Below are 15,663 nucleotides of genomic sequence, written 5' to 3'. Positions count from 1 at the left end.
ATTCGTAAATTTGCTGATCCAGTTTACCACATTATCATCCAGATCATTGATATAGATATTAAACAGCAATGGACCCAGCACCAATCCCTGTAGCACACCACCAGTCACAAGCTATATTAGGGGCATTTAAGAGACTACTAGATAGCTACATGGATGATAGAAAAATGGAAGATTATGTAGGACGGAAGAGTTAAATTAATCTTACAGTAAGTTAAAAGGTTATCACAACATTGTGGGCTGAAGGGCCTGTACTGAGCTGTAATGTTCTATGTTCTAAGAATTTTCAACAAAGTCCAAATCTAATAAAAGGACAACTAATCACTTAAGGATATATTAAGACAGGCAATCAAATGTTTAGCTTAGTTGAACACATATGGCATGCTATGTTGGCTCTGGAATGTGTGGTGACACTTGCGGGCTGCTCACAGCACATCCTTGGGTGTTTTGATTGTTAATGCAAACAATGTATGTCACTGTATGTTTTGATGTACATGTGATAAATACATGAATCGGAATCTGAGGGGGGAATAGAAAACATAATTCTAGGGGATGGAGAAGAATGGTAACAGTAATTACCTCTTGGCGGGCGAGCAGTTTGTGTGGTTGTCGGACGTGGCCTCCAGTCTTGTGCTTTCTTAGAGCTGATGCTGTGCACGGTATGCTCGGTCGGATTGGTGCTGCTGGACATGGAAGCCCCACCGCCATCTGAATCGTCAATGTTGCCTCCAGTGCAGCCCTTGCGCAACCTACAATTACAGAGACATCACATCAAATTTTAATCCTGGGAACAACAGGAAAATTCCAGCCTGCTGAATCAACCCAGCTGGCTATAATAATTAACACAACGCATGAAGTGACAGGCACTGCTCGATGTTAAACACTCAGTGATTACAAACTTCAAAACTCATACTCGTCAATAAGTGCAACACTGGGTGTGAGGAACATTTTGTGGAGAAGGATGGAATAAAACTTGAAGGACAAATAATTAGCCCATGTTTAGGTCAAGTCACAAAACAGTTAATGCACGCAATGCCCAGCAAAGGTTCAAAGTTCAAAGTAATAAGCCTCTATTATGACTATTACTCTTTTGCTAATAGCAGTAATAACAGTATTATTATACTATTCTGCTCTCTTTTTGCATTTTTTCAGAACCAGAATCAAATTACGGTTCATTATCACTCACGTCATCAATTTTGTTGTTTTGCAGCAGCAGTACAGTGCAGTATATAAATATACTATAATTTAGAAAAATAAATATATATAAAAAACAAATAACTAGAGCAAAAGAGAGCAAAAACAGTGAGGTAGTGTTCATGCATTTTATATTCCTTATTGTAACTTAAATAATAATTGTTTATGTCTTGCGCTGTACTGCTGCTGCAAAGCAACACATTTCATGACATGCTGTATGTCAGTGATAGTAAACCTAATTCTGATTTGGAAGAATGAAAAATGGTTAGTTTTGAGATCCATAATACATAGTTTATTTACAATTGTGTGACTGAAGTCAAACAGAATAACAGTTGGAAAAAACATGAAAAACCTGGCTGATGTAAAGTAAACACAACTTCTTCTGGTGACAATTTGGAGTTGAGGCTCCTATTATCATCTCAATGTCTTTTTTACTGATCTCCATTCTATGCTTAGTCACATGGTTATGTCTCTGCCTGCTCCTGGGCAACAACAAGAACTTGCATTTCTATATTGCCTTTAAAGGTGTGGACTTTTAGTAAAATGCGCTTAGCAGCCTGTTCAGACTCCCCTGTGAAACTGGTAGAGAACACTCGAACAGTTTTTCCAATCTTAATCTAATAGTAACCTCCAACTCTCCCAGTAACAACAAAACACTGAAATTGCTTTGAGTCCACAGTTACAGACCTTACAACATTATATAATAATCACACGGGATTTGTTTATGAGATATGCAGACCAAAGATTTCTACTTTTCAGATTGAAATCGGAATTTCACCAACAACTTACTTTTATATCCAGAAGATTCCAGTTAATTAGGACAAATCAGGATCAGCATATTTTGGTTCAATTTAGCTGCTGCCCCAATTAGCTGAAGGAAATAGTTAAAAAGGTATACAAAAGACAAACTACCATTTAACTGAGTAACAAATTATATATTTAAATGAAATTCAGAACAAATTAGAACATAATCAACACTACTACAGTACTATAAAACTGTGCATTAGTGCCTAATACTTACTGATGGAGAAATTCATCCAGTGTATGCTGCTGTGTTCTTTAGATTCACTGTAAATGATCAAAGTCAGTGCAGACTCCTAGTGTAGATAAGGGACTGCCTTCATACAATGCTATCAATGATTGTATCCTTCAAATCTTAATTTTCATTGTAACATTCAAGATGATTGTCGATACCTTCAAATTCTTTGTAGTTCTTAAATTGTTAAGTAGTTTAATTTTCACTCCCGGCCATTTTTGGCATCTCCAAGCCTGAATGCATGAAACCATGGTGAGCAAAACAGTTCTGAATTGTCTTGCTGCTTATTTCTTGTCAACTATCGGTGACAAGGATCACTGCTTTTTGAACACAAGCACAAAAAAATGACAACCTTTAAAAACTGTTCACTCTAACCACGGTGTAGTGTCTAATGGCCACACAAGTGCACCTGTCTGGGTCTAGTTAAAATCTTTTAGGCAATAGCCTCCTGCCCCAATTAAGTGACATAGTGTCCCAAATAAATGAAGAGAATCTCATCTATCTTATTGATTAGGTTTTGTTCTTTAAGAGTTGTCCAAAATAAGCAGCTGCCTTGAATAACCAAAGGTCCAATTAACCAGAATCCACTGTGTATTGTCTTTAACGTAAATGAAGATCAAGTTAGAGAGTTGGAGAGATTGAAGGCTTTGGTATTGAACTTAGGGATCTGGTATTAAAGGCATTGGTGCTAAAAAGGAGTAGAGTGAAGTTTAGAGATATAGAGATCCGGAAAGATAAACCATGGAAACAGGCCCTTCTGGCCCAATGAGCTTACTAATCCATATGTCATTAGAATGTAGGAGGAAGCTGGAGCACCCAGAGGAAATCTACCTGGTCATAGACAGAACTTATCAATTCCTAATGGTTGGAGGCAGAATTGAACCTGGGTCGCTGGAGCTGTACTAGAATTACACTGCTAAGGCACCATGTTACTCAATATCTGTCAGCTAGCACTGAAACAGCCTTTAGACCAACAACGTAACCTAACTTCCTCACCCTAACCTGTATGTCTTTGGAATGAGGGAGGAAATTGAAGAACCAGGAGGAAACAAACAGTCACAGGAGAACATACAAACTCTTTACAGACCTTTGCGGGAATTGAACCTGGGTTGCTGGCACTGTAATAGTGTTATGCTAACTGCTATGTCACCACGGCACCCAATTATTGTAGGAAGTTAAAGAGGTAGAGTGTGCTGGGAGATGGTCAGACCAAGTAAGAGAATGGGTGGAAGTGAACATGTAGATCAGAAAGTCAGTGGATGAAACTAGGGGATAGGGAGCCCATGTAGACCAGTACTTACTTCTGCCACCTGGAAGTGAACCACAAGTTGAGATTCTCCAAACTGACTGGACCTCCCCAGACGTTCTTCAGCTGTTTATGTGTGCCCGCATAGGAAGTGGTAAGAGGTGACACATAAATTGGGTAGCCAATCGGTTGGTCACAGGAAGAATTGATCATGTTTCTCAAGACCTGCTTGGCATTCTGTATGCTGCCTCGTTCTGGGTTGCGATTCTGGAGGAATACCAGCTCCATCTGCTGTCCTGCCCATAGCCCTTTCACACACTCTTTATTCACCTATTCCAATAGAAAAATTCTCTTAATATACAGTACAACACACACAGAAACACAGAAAAGCCACAAATAAAAGGTGGCATCAAATAAGAATTATCTTCTTTATGCAAAGAGTGATAAGAATATGACTGTCACCACAAGGAGTGAAGGAAGTGAAAAGTCTATACTGATATCGATGAAGTCAAGGTGGGGTTGGATAAACACAAGAGGGAGAAAGGTAAAGGAGTTTCTGATGTAAGAGAAATAAAAGGAAGAAGTTTTATATGGAACATAGAGTCAGAGCACTACCAAAAAGAAATAGCCCTTTCAGCCCATCCAGTTCATGCTGATTGTTAATCTACCTAGTTCCATGCCCCCGCACCTGGACCATGACCCTCCCATGCATGCACTTATCCAAACTTCTCTTAAATGTTGAAATCAAACCTGCATTCATCACTTTCACATTCTCAACACCCTCTGAATGAAGAAGATCCCACTCAGGTTCCTCTTAAATATTTCATCTTTCAACCTTAAACTATGACCTCTAGTTCTACTTCACCCAACCTCAATGGAAAAAGCTTACTTGCATTTATCCTATCTATAACCCTCATAGTTTTGTTTACCTCCTCTCATTCTCCTATGCTCCAGGGAATAAAGTCCTAACCTATTCAACTTTACCCTATAACTCAGGTTCTTAAGTCCCAGCACCATCCCTATAATCAACATAGATCCATTATGTTCTAGCTGTGGCCCTGGTTTTTTTTTTAATTGAATTTTCAAATAGGTTACAGAAGGAAAAAAAATTATTTAAAAAAAATTATCAACCTGTCCCCCCTCCACTTAACCCCTCTCCCCTAACATATCCCTGTAGAAAGGGAAAAAAAAGATAAAAGATAAAAGAAAGAAAGAAAGAATGCCTGGATATCAGAAGATCCCCACATGCTCCATGGAGTTCATAATAGCTTTAGTATATATATTTATTTCTTTCCCCAGATAACCAATAATTTTATCTTCGGAGCACCTAATTTAATCCTATTTTTTGTAAATAAGGGCGCCAAATTTTCAGAAATATTTCATATTTATCTCTTAAACTATAAGTAATTTTTTCAAGTGGAATGCAGCTAAAAATTTCATTCTTCCAACGATCTATACTTAAGTATGAATCCGATTTCCAAGTAACTGCAATAGCCTTTTTGGCTACTGCCAATGCAATTTTTTATGAATTCTTTCTGATATTTATTCAGTTTGGATTTTGGTTTTATCCCTTCAATATCGCTTAGTAAAAATAATGTTGGATTATGTGGAAGTTGTGTTCCAAAAAAATTCTTAAATTTGTCCAAAAAGGTTGAATTTTAAAACAAGACCAAGTAGAGTGTAAAAAAGTTTATTCTCTTCAAAATTTCTACAGATCTCTTAATCCTGGATAGAGGTACGGGGTTATTGGCACTACTGTATATATTTGACATAATGCAATGGCCCATGTTGGTTAGTTTTTTTCCCCTCTTTTTTTTGGGTTTTTTTTTACTTCCTTTGTTTGTAATTACTATGAGTTTGGGAGGTTATTATATATGGATTATCATCTATATGAATGTTTATTTAAACTATTAACTATGTACTCTCAAACTCTCTGTATTCATGTTTCATTTATGTTTGTTTAAAAATTAATAAAAAGATTTAAAAAGAAAAAAAGATCTCTTAATCCATCATTAAGGAGCCTCACCATCCAGGAAATTCCCCACTGTCATTACTACCATCGGCGAAGACATACAGGAGGCTGAAGACTCATACTCAATGATTCAGCACCAGCTTCTTTCCCTCCACCATCAGATTTTAGAACCCATGAATGCTACCTTGTAATTCCTCTTTTTTGCAAGATCAATGTACTTAAAGATAAAGATTAGTTTTATTTGTCACATGTATATTAAAACATTCAGAGAAATGCATCACTTGTGTCAATAGCCAACACTGTTTGAAGATGTGCTGGGGGCAGCCCACAAGTGTCACCATGCCTCTGGTGCCAACATAGCATACCCACAACACACTAACACTACATCTTTGGAATGTGGGAGGAAACTGTAGCACCCAGAGGAAATCCACACAGTCACAGGGAGAGTTCCCTACAGACAGCGGTGGGAATTGAACTTTTTATCTAAAGGGAATACAAGTCCATTGAGCACATCTACAAGGAGCACTGCACAAGAAAGCAGCATCCATCATCTCAGACCCACACTAATCACTACTTTTTCTTTCTTTTTGCACTACTTACTTATTTTTCTATATTTTAAAATTTTTAATAATCCCATTTTAATTGATTGCATTTTATGCACTGTACTGCTGTAGCAAAACAAAAAATTCCACACCATCTAAGTAAGTGGTAATAAATTGGATTCTGATTCTTCCCCGATCAGAATAATTAATGGTTAAAGAATGGTAACTCTGAATACCTTCACCACTTTGAAGCTGAGGAAGCGGTGGTGAAGCATAATGATCTTGTATTCATTGGCCCCGTCATCTACCACGTGCCTGAGTGCAAGCAGAGCCGTTGCATTTGAAAGGATGGACTGGCACCACAATGGGTCTCCCTCGTGGCAGATGACCAATGACCGCTCATGGCCACTGATGGCCTCATAAAGTACCACGGGATCCTCATATTCGTCAGACGTGGTGAAGTGGTCCTGGAATAATAAAACACAGCCAATACAGCATCAGTTGCACATGGCAGGATTGGACCTAGAGAACAGGAGATGTTAAGTGTCGTGTGGTTGGTGATTGATAATGCAAATGAGGAACTCAAACATAGACACGGTTACCAATTTGTAGTATCTATATCCAACTAGTCAATTCTGTATAAAAATGGCATTTCTTTGTTCAAAGTTCAAAACAGTTTGGAGATGGGGCCACGCTGTTCTTCTTGAGCATAAGTAAATAAATTGTGATTTGAGGAACGGGAATGAGTTTTCAAAGTCCAGTTAATTGGAGATGATAGTGGGATCTCACGGTAATTGTCATAAATTACAATTAAAATAGTATATATGAATATAAACAGAGTGGAATCTGGTTAATTTGGCGATTGGTTAATTGGTACAGCCGTTTATTTGGGACTACTCTTAAAGATAAAAACTAAATCGAGAAAAAAAGCTGGGATTTTCTTCATTTATTTGGGACACCATGCTGCTTAATTCAGCAGACAATCAGTCATGTGTACTTGTATGGCTGTTAGACACTATACTGTATAGCAAAGAGGTTTTTTTTTATAGTATCGGATATGTATACTTGTATTCAAAAAGTAATGACTTTTGTCATTGATAGTTGGTGAGAAATAAGCAGTAAGACAATTCAGAATGGTTTTGCTCACCACAGTTTCAAGCATTCAGGCTTGGAGATGCCAGAAATAGCCAGGAGTGAAAATTAAACAATTTTACTACTGCAACAAGTTAGAAATTATGAAGAATTTGAACACATCTTGAATGTTACAATGAAAACGATAATTTAGAGGATACAATCGTCTAAAGCATTGTATGAAAGCAGTTCATTATCTGCACTTGGTGCCTGTGTTTATTTTGTTCATTTACAGTCAATGATACAAACAGGGCAGATTAATTCTTGAATCAAAAACTATTAGGAACTAATGAACTAATACTGTAGAAGTATTAGCAGTTTTCTAATTTGTTCTGTATTACATGTAAATACAAAAATCAATACTCAGTTAAATGACAGTTTGTCTTTGTTGAATGTTATAAGTATTTTCATGAAACTTTGGTTAGTTAAGCAACTACTTAGTTAGATGAAAATGTACTGGTCCCAATGTATCTCATTAACCAGAATCCACTGTATATATATTCATTAGTTGGTTCATGGACTATTCAGAAATCTGATGGCAGAGGGAAGGAAACTGTTCTTAAGGCATTGTGTGTGCCTTTAGGCTCCTGAACCTCTTCCTTGATTGTAGCAATGAGAAGAGGGCATGTTTTAGGTGATGGGTATCCTTAATGATAGATGCTGCCTTTTTGAGGGCTTGCCTTTCGAAGACAGGTATCGCTCTTTTGAAGATATTACACCAAAGTCTAAATGTCTGTAACCTTAGTCTTACCCTCCTCTCTGTGTATATCTGATCCTATTCTCTCCCTTCTTCAGTTTTACTTAGTGATCTCAATTTTCTTACTCTGACCCCCTTAGTGCCGGACTTTCACTCTGTCATTCAATCCTGAAGTGTGTGCAGGGTGTTGGTATTGCAGAGTGCTGCATGTAGCCCATCTCTCTCTAATCTCAGACTCAGAAATTAAAGAACATCACTTTAAAACTGAGATGAAGAATTTCTTCAGTCAGAGGGTGCTGAATCTGTGGTATTCATTGTCACAGAGGGCTGTGGAGGTCAAGTCACCAGGTGTATTTGAAATGTTCTTGATTGGTAAGAGAATTAAGGATTGTGAGAGAAGGTAGGCGAAGGGGGTTGAAAAAACCCCAGCCATGATTGAATGGTAGAGCAGACTTTATAGGCTGAATGGCCTAATTCTGCTCCTCTATCTTATGGTCTTATTTAGATTCTGATTTATTTATTAATAAACAGGTATATCAAAACAATGAAATGTGTTATTTGTGTTAACAACCAACCCAACCAAAGGATGTGCTGGGGGCAGCCTGCATTCCAGTGCCAACATTGCGTGCCCACAACGTTCAGCAGAACAACACAAGCAAAAACACCACCAACAAAAGCAAAACAAGCCCCTTTCCCCCTCCCATCTGACCACCCACTCACACTCATGCTATAAGAAATCCTTTTCACCATGGTCCAATTAGGTGATGGTGTGATAGGGTCCATTTTTTCTGTTAATGGTAAGACCATGGATTGTCACATATGATTCTAATTGAAAAGGGCAAGATAGCTTAACAATATTTATTAATCTTAAACAGCACATTTTGAAATGTGACCTGCACTGTCCGAATCTGTATATCTGTTTCCAGGAGCGATCAACAGCTTTGGAATGCAAACAGGAAATCCTCCTCATTCAAATTAAATGTCCATGTAGAATCTAACAACTCAGGAAATTTGAGCTCACATCCTTGAATCTGAGAATTTGAATTCATTTTAAATATCTGGAAAATTAAAATTCTGAAACTGAAACTGATGTATTTCACAGGTCAATTTTAGCAACCATTAGCCTTTCCAAATTGTAGTAGAAAAGGTCAGTTCTGATAAAGGGTCATCAATGTGTAACATTATTTCCTTTCTTCTCTCTTCATGGATGCTGTCCGACTTGCCTAGTATTGTCAGGATTGTCTTTAATTTTAAGGATCCTCACCATCCAGGACATGCTCTGTTCTCATTGCTACCATCAGGGAGGAGGAACAGGAGCCTAAAGGCACACACTCAATGTTTTAGGAACAGCTTCTTCCCCTCTGCCATCAGATTTCTGAATGGTCCAAGATCTACCACTTCTGTTTGACAGCTCATTCCACACTTGCACAACCCTTCAGGTTCCTCTTAAATATTTCACTTCGCAGCCTAAACCTATGACCTCTCAGCATAGGTGCTTAGGCAACCAAGAATAGAAACAAAAATAGAAAAGAAAAAGAAAAAGAAAAGCATACAAAAAGTGATGGATACAGCCCAGTCCACCAAAGGAAAAGCCCTCCCCACCATTGAGCATATCTACAAAGAGCTTCCAAGCCATGTTCTCTTCTTGTTGCTGCTTTTGAGAAGGAGGCACAGGAGCCTTAGGTCCCACACCACTAGGTTCAGGAACAGATTTTACCCTTCAACCATCAGGTTCCTGAATCAGCGTGGATAACTTCACTCACCTCAGCACTGAACCCATTCCACAACCTATGGACTCACTTTCAATGATTCTACAATTCATATGCTTAGTATTATTTATTTATTTAAAATTATTTTTCATACTTGCACAGCTTGTCCATCTTTGTGAGTAGTTTTTCCATTATTCCTACTTTTTTTTGTATCTACTGTGAATGCCCACAAGAAAATGAATCTCAGGGTAGCATATGATGATAAATTTACTTTGAACTTTGAAATTCTCTCTCACCTTGCTCACATTGTTCAACCATAACACCTACATAAAAACTTAAGACAGATATACCTGGTGAAGTTTAAGGGACATTCGAATCCCTGGGGCAACAACCTTGTGCAGCAAGTCGATATCTTCGAAAACCCATTCCTGCTTGGCTGTGATTCTGAAATCTCCTTTAAATAATGCATGGAATCCATATAGAAATGATTCCAAGCTGCAAAGACATAAAGTCGGATCAGTATGTTGAGGAAATCGATGCTTTAAATTCAGTATATGCACTCTCCTCACAGTGTCATCCCAATAATTTATGTCTAGACTAAACTAACTTGATCTATCCAATAATTTGATAAGCACTATAAATAACACAACAATTTGTGCATATCAGATGATCAGAAATTAACATCATCTGAGTTAAACGACTTCAATTTAAGAGATAAATGCTATCCTTGGTAATCACTGCCTATTAGAAACAAAAGAAAATCTGCAGATGCTGGAAATCCAAGCAACACACACAAAATGCTGGAGGAACTCCACAGGCCAGGCAACATCTATGGAAAAGTGTAAACAGCTGATGTTTCAGGCTGTGACCCTTCATCAGCTCTTGGCCTGAAATGTTGACAGTTTGCTTCTTTCCATAGATGCTGCCTATTAGAGTTAGTAACAAAATAAATAAGTACCTTCATACAATGATTAGAGAAAATCAAAGGCAAAGTCAAAGTAAAATTTATTATCGAAGTATACTACCTTGAGATTCATTTTAAAGTCATGCAGGATATAAATAGGCCCTTTGGCTCATCTAGTCTGTGCTGAACCATTAATCTGCCTTGTCCCATCAACCTGTACCATAGCTCTCCATGCCCTTCCCAACCATATATCTATCCACATTTCCCTTATATGTTGAAATTGACCCCACTTGTACTGGTAGCTCCTTCCACATTCTCACCACCCTCTTAGTGAAGGAGCTCCTCTCATATTCCCCATAAAATTTTCACTTTTCTCCCTTAACCTATGTCTTCTAGTTGTCTCACACAATGTCAGTGGAAAAAGCTTGCTTGCTTTTACCCTATCTATACCCCTCATAATTCCCTCATTACATTCTAGGAAATGAAGCCCTAACCTATTCAACCTTTCCTTGTAACTCAGGTCCTTAAGTCCAGGCAACATCTTACAAGTATTCACAGGAAAATAAAGAAATATAATTTAACTTATGAAAAACTGTACATAAACAATGACTGACAAACAACCAATGTGCAAAAGAAGAGAAATTGTGCAAATAAAAAATAATACTGAAAACATGAGTTATAAAGAACTCTTGAAAGTGAGTCTGAAGGTTGTAGAATCAGTTCTGAGTTGTGGTGAGTAAATTTTACCATGCAAGTTCAGGAGCTTGATGGTTGTAGGGTAATAACTGAGTTCTACTTCCAAAAAGCTCTGGATGCTGGAGAGTCAACTTGAGTGTTCAATATAATTTTCTGAAGTGTAAGGCATAGTATGATAACAGATGAAGGGTTTCAGCCCAAAACATCAACTGTTTATTCCTTTCCATAGGTGCTGATGCCTAACTTGCTGAGTTCCTTCAGTTTCTTGCATGTGCTGCTCTGGATTTTCAGTATCTGCAGAATCACTTGTGTTTATTCTTTAATGTGCTGTTATTGTGTATTCAGATCTAACTTGAGCCAGTAATACCCTTTGCTTCATGATGATTAAGGCTCAACTGCTAAAGGCACTTGACTGCAAAGTGTTCATCACTGCACAGTAAGCTTTGGCTAGGATCTGGATTCAATTCTCTGGAGCAGGGCTTGAATCCACAACTTTCTGACTCAGAAGCAAGGGAGTACCATTTTTCTCAAATCACTTAATTACCTTATTATGCAGACATCTATTGATCTATAATTCAAATGAACTCAGTGACTGAGTGTTCACAGCCTAGTGTGGCAAAGAACGAGCCTTAGGTTCTCAACCCCTCAGCAAAGGGAAACATCCTCCCTGCATCTTGGTCCTCCCTTGCTGACTTCTAACTGCACTCAATCACCAGGCTCACTGTTATTTCTGGAAATGTTGTAACCTTCTTTGATTTAATACCATCTTTAGCTTTTCCTTTTCCTGTTGTTTTTTTGTGCCATAATAGAATACTTCTGTGGAAATCATGTACTATTTCTTTAGGTGTAAGCAATTGTCACACCTTTTAATGTGGTTTCCCAATAAAACACAGTCTGCATCCTCCTAGAGTCATAGAACACTACCGCACAGAAAAAAGCCCTTTGCTCCATCCATTCTGCTAGTAATTAGCTATTAATCCTATTGACCTGCACCAGGACCATAGCACTCCATACCCTTCCCATCCATGTACCTGTCCAAATTTCTCTTAAAATACTAAAATTGAACCTGCATCCACCACTTCCGCTGGCAGCTTGTTCTACACCCTCACCAACCTCTGAGTGAACGTTCCCCCTCCTGGTCCCTATAAACATTGCTTCTTTCACCCTAAACCCATGACCTTTAGTTCTAGTCCCACCTAACTTCAGTAGAAAAAAGAGCCTGCCTGCATTTACCCTACTATACCCCTCATAATTTTGTATACCTCTATTAAATCTCCCCTCATTCTCCTACGCTCTAGGAAATAATGTCCTCACCTAACCTTTTCCAATAATTCACATCTTCAAGTCCTTGTAAGTTTTCTCTGCACCCTTTCAATCTTATTGATAGCTTTCCTGTAGGTAAGTTACCAGACTTGCACACAATACTCCAAATTAAACCTCACCAATGCCTTATACAACTTCATACCAGGGACCTCATTCAGGCTTTTGTGATCCTTGTTTAGGTTGAAGACCATAGATTCAAACTGAGTTTAAAATGATGTTGTTCAAAGTAAGATGCAATCATGTTAAGGTTACTCTTCTCAAAAAAAACCTTTACAACAGTATTATTTATTAACACTTTCTCATTGCATAAGTTCTAAAATAGTCTTTCCCCCACTTAGTTTCTCAACATTTTCATTTAGAAAATCACATTGTTAAACATTACATGAATTTGTCTTCCACCTTAGTATCACTAATCTAACTTGTCTGGTCTATCAGAAATTTTATGTACCCATGATTATTCTGTTTATTACACCTCTAATTCCCTGTCTTAAGTGCTGCTTAATATTATAAACATTATTTAGCAGCCTAAAAATACCCCTAATGTTTTCCTCTCCTTACTGTGTCATAGTTCCACACAAATTTCTTTCTGCACTGTGGTCTGAGCTGATCCCAACTCTTATTACTGTGGGCCAGCATGGTAGTGTAGCAGTTAGTGCAATGTTCTACCATGCCAGCTGTAACTGTGGAGTTCATTGGGGTTACATGAAATGTTGAAACATACAGTAAATTGAGTCAATTGCATCAACAACCTGTCCAACCCAAGATGTACTGGGGGCAGACCACAAGTGTCGGCATACTTTCAGCGCCAAAGTGGCATGTCCACAACTTACTAACCCTAAACCATTCGTCTTTGGAATGTGAAAACTGGAATACACGCACTCACAGAGAGAACATCCAAACACCTTATAGACAGTGATGGGAATTGAATTTGTGTTGCTGGTGCTCTAAAGCGTTATGCTAACTGCTATGAATGATTTGTGTGGATGGCATGAAAAAAAGGTTTTTCACTGTTCCTTGGTACATGTGACAATAATAAACCAATTTATCAATTAATATATGCGTGCAATGTGTATATACACCAAATCTGTGTAGCAAAGGCTGGTCCCCAATCATCTTGGACAACCTTGCCACTGGACCAAGATCTCAGATTTTAATGTCCATCTAGTATCCACCGCACCATTGACAAAATCAGGCACAGGCAACTTTCACTTCCCAGAGCTGAGTCAAATAAGTCATGCTCAAACCTAAGAACATAAGACATAGGAGCAGAATTGGGCCATTTGGCCCATTGAGTCTGCTCCACCATTTGATCATGGCTGATTTATTTTTTCTCTCAACTTCATTCTCCCTGTGAGCTTTGATGTTAAGCTCCGATGTCCTTATAAATAAAAAACTATCAACCTTTGCTTTAAAATACCCAATGACTTGGCCCCCCACAGCTGTCCGTGGCAAGGAGTCACCAGCCTCTGGCTCAGGATGGTGACTTGAAAGGAGAGAAGGTGGTGAGAAAAGAATAGAAAAAGAGCTGGATATGTTGAACATCTTATGCTGCAATTTTGAAAAGTATGACAGAAGATTTTCAATAATGGCTTCTTTTCATACAGGAGAATAACAGAATGACCTGGACTTTCAATAAAGCATCTCTTCTTTGAAAGTCACAGAAAATAACAGAGCCAAGAGATTGCCAGCAGTCACCCAGCCATGCTTAAACAGGAGATCATAGCTAATCAGATTCCCCAGAACAAGGACACTTCAATTTATTTATTGCTGCTTTAGCTAAGTCTAATCCTCTGACAAACTGTGCCACTAACTAAAAATATTGTTTATCTGTTAAGATTTCATCTTTGTGTTCATATTAATTCATGGCCTCACCCATTCCAAATCTCCTGTAATTTCCCCTGCCCTACAATGTTCCAAGGTATCTGCATTCCTATCTTGTGCATCCTTGATTTTAATCGTTCCAGCATCGCCGGCCGAGGCATTAGATGCTAGAGCTCTGGAAATTTATCCCTGTTTCCTCCTTTAAGACGTGCCTCACAAATTACTCCCAAACATTTGGTTCCCTATTCTTGTCATTCTTTTATTTAGTCAAAGGCTGTGGTCACAACAGTGGAGGCAAGAATCACGTACATTCACGGTCTGAAGTCAGAAATAGGCCAGATTGTAGAGTATGGCAAATTTCCTTCTTTGATAACATTAGTAAACCACATAGGTTTTTTATGACAATAAAATCTTGCCCTGTAATAACTGCTGTGAACTGCCTTGGGATTCATTTTCTATCTTAAAAGGTGCGATAGAAATATGTTGCTGTATTAAGTTTAATAAAGTTTTGGATTCAGTCCCACATCTATTTCTGTGCAAATTATCTTGTGTATAAACTGTTTGTTTGGATCTGACTGCTTGATAAACATCGAGTGCAGTTGCTTCGCTCTCCAACACATTCTTTCTAATAGGCTACACATGCACAGCTTGGCACATGCAAGAATATTTGTATTTTAAGCAGGAAACTAAAGAGTCAGACACAATGGTCACAACTTAGTACCCATACAATGAGCTGAGCAATTGACAAACAAGTTCAGCACTAACTACGTCAACCTGCTTTCAGGGCAGTATGGTAGTGTCATGGTTAATTTAACGTTTCACAGTACCAGCAACAGGGATTCAACGTTTGTAAGAAGTTTGTATGTTCTCCTCGTGACTGTGTGGAATTCCTCCAGGTGCTCCAGTAACCTGTCACATTCCAGAAAGACGTACAGGCTAGGGTTAGTAAGTTGTGGACAAGTTATGTTGGTGCTGGACGCATGGCAATACTTGCTGGCTTCCCCCTGCACCAATTCAGATTGTGCTTGTTACTGACACAAACGATGCATTTCACTGTATGTTTCCATATAAATGTGACAAATAAAGTTAACAAAGTAATGCTTTACACAGAAAATTTAACTCAGTTTCTCCATGAATCATCAAAGTAACCAGGGAAATTTAATAGGTTAATGTTTAGTGGAAAGCATTTCCCCATCTTATAAAAGGACTCAATGGGAGGAATTTTAATTGAGTTTGTTATGGGGTTGCCAAACTATCCAGATCATCCTAGAGTCTCCTGGACTCTCAGATTAATCTTTCAGATTAACCAGCAACCTGGGAGGAAATAACAAGGGGAATTAATTTTTGGCAAGGCAGACAACAAACATGGACCTGGCAAAGGTACAGACCAATGAG

At 38.3% G+C, this 15,663-nt stretch overlaps 1 protein-coding gene across 1 annotated transcript in view; it reads right to left on the bottom strand.

The window, feature by feature from the left end:
* Positions 1-15,663, bottom strand: part of LOC132400772 (pecanex-like protein 1) — a 232,878-nt gene that overhangs the window by 31,978 nt on the left and 185,237 nt on the right. The window contains exons 30-33 of the mRNA XM_059982121.1: positions 9,875-10,019; positions 6,224-6,454; positions 3,529-3,803; positions 577-746 (exon numbers count right to left, since the gene is read on the bottom strand). Of these exons, the coding sequence (XP_059838104.1) occupies positions 577-746; positions 3,529-3,803; positions 6,224-6,454; positions 9,875-10,019 (821 nt within the window). The remainder of the gene's footprint in view (positions 1-576; positions 747-3,528; positions 3,804-6,223; positions 6,455-9,874; positions 10,020-15,663) is intronic.

The sequence above is a fragment of the Hypanus sabinus genome, chromosome 10 (genome assembly GCF_030144855.1).
Source record: "Hypanus sabinus isolate sHypSab1 chromosome 10, sHypSab1.hap1, whole genome shotgun sequence".
NCBI classification, from domain to species: domain Eukaryota; kingdom Metazoa; phylum Chordata; class Chondrichthyes; order Myliobatiformes; family Dasyatidae; genus Hypanus; species Hypanus sabinus.
The sequence above is the reverse complement of the archived record's forward strand: the minus strand, read 5'-3'. Positions and strand labels throughout refer to the sequence as shown.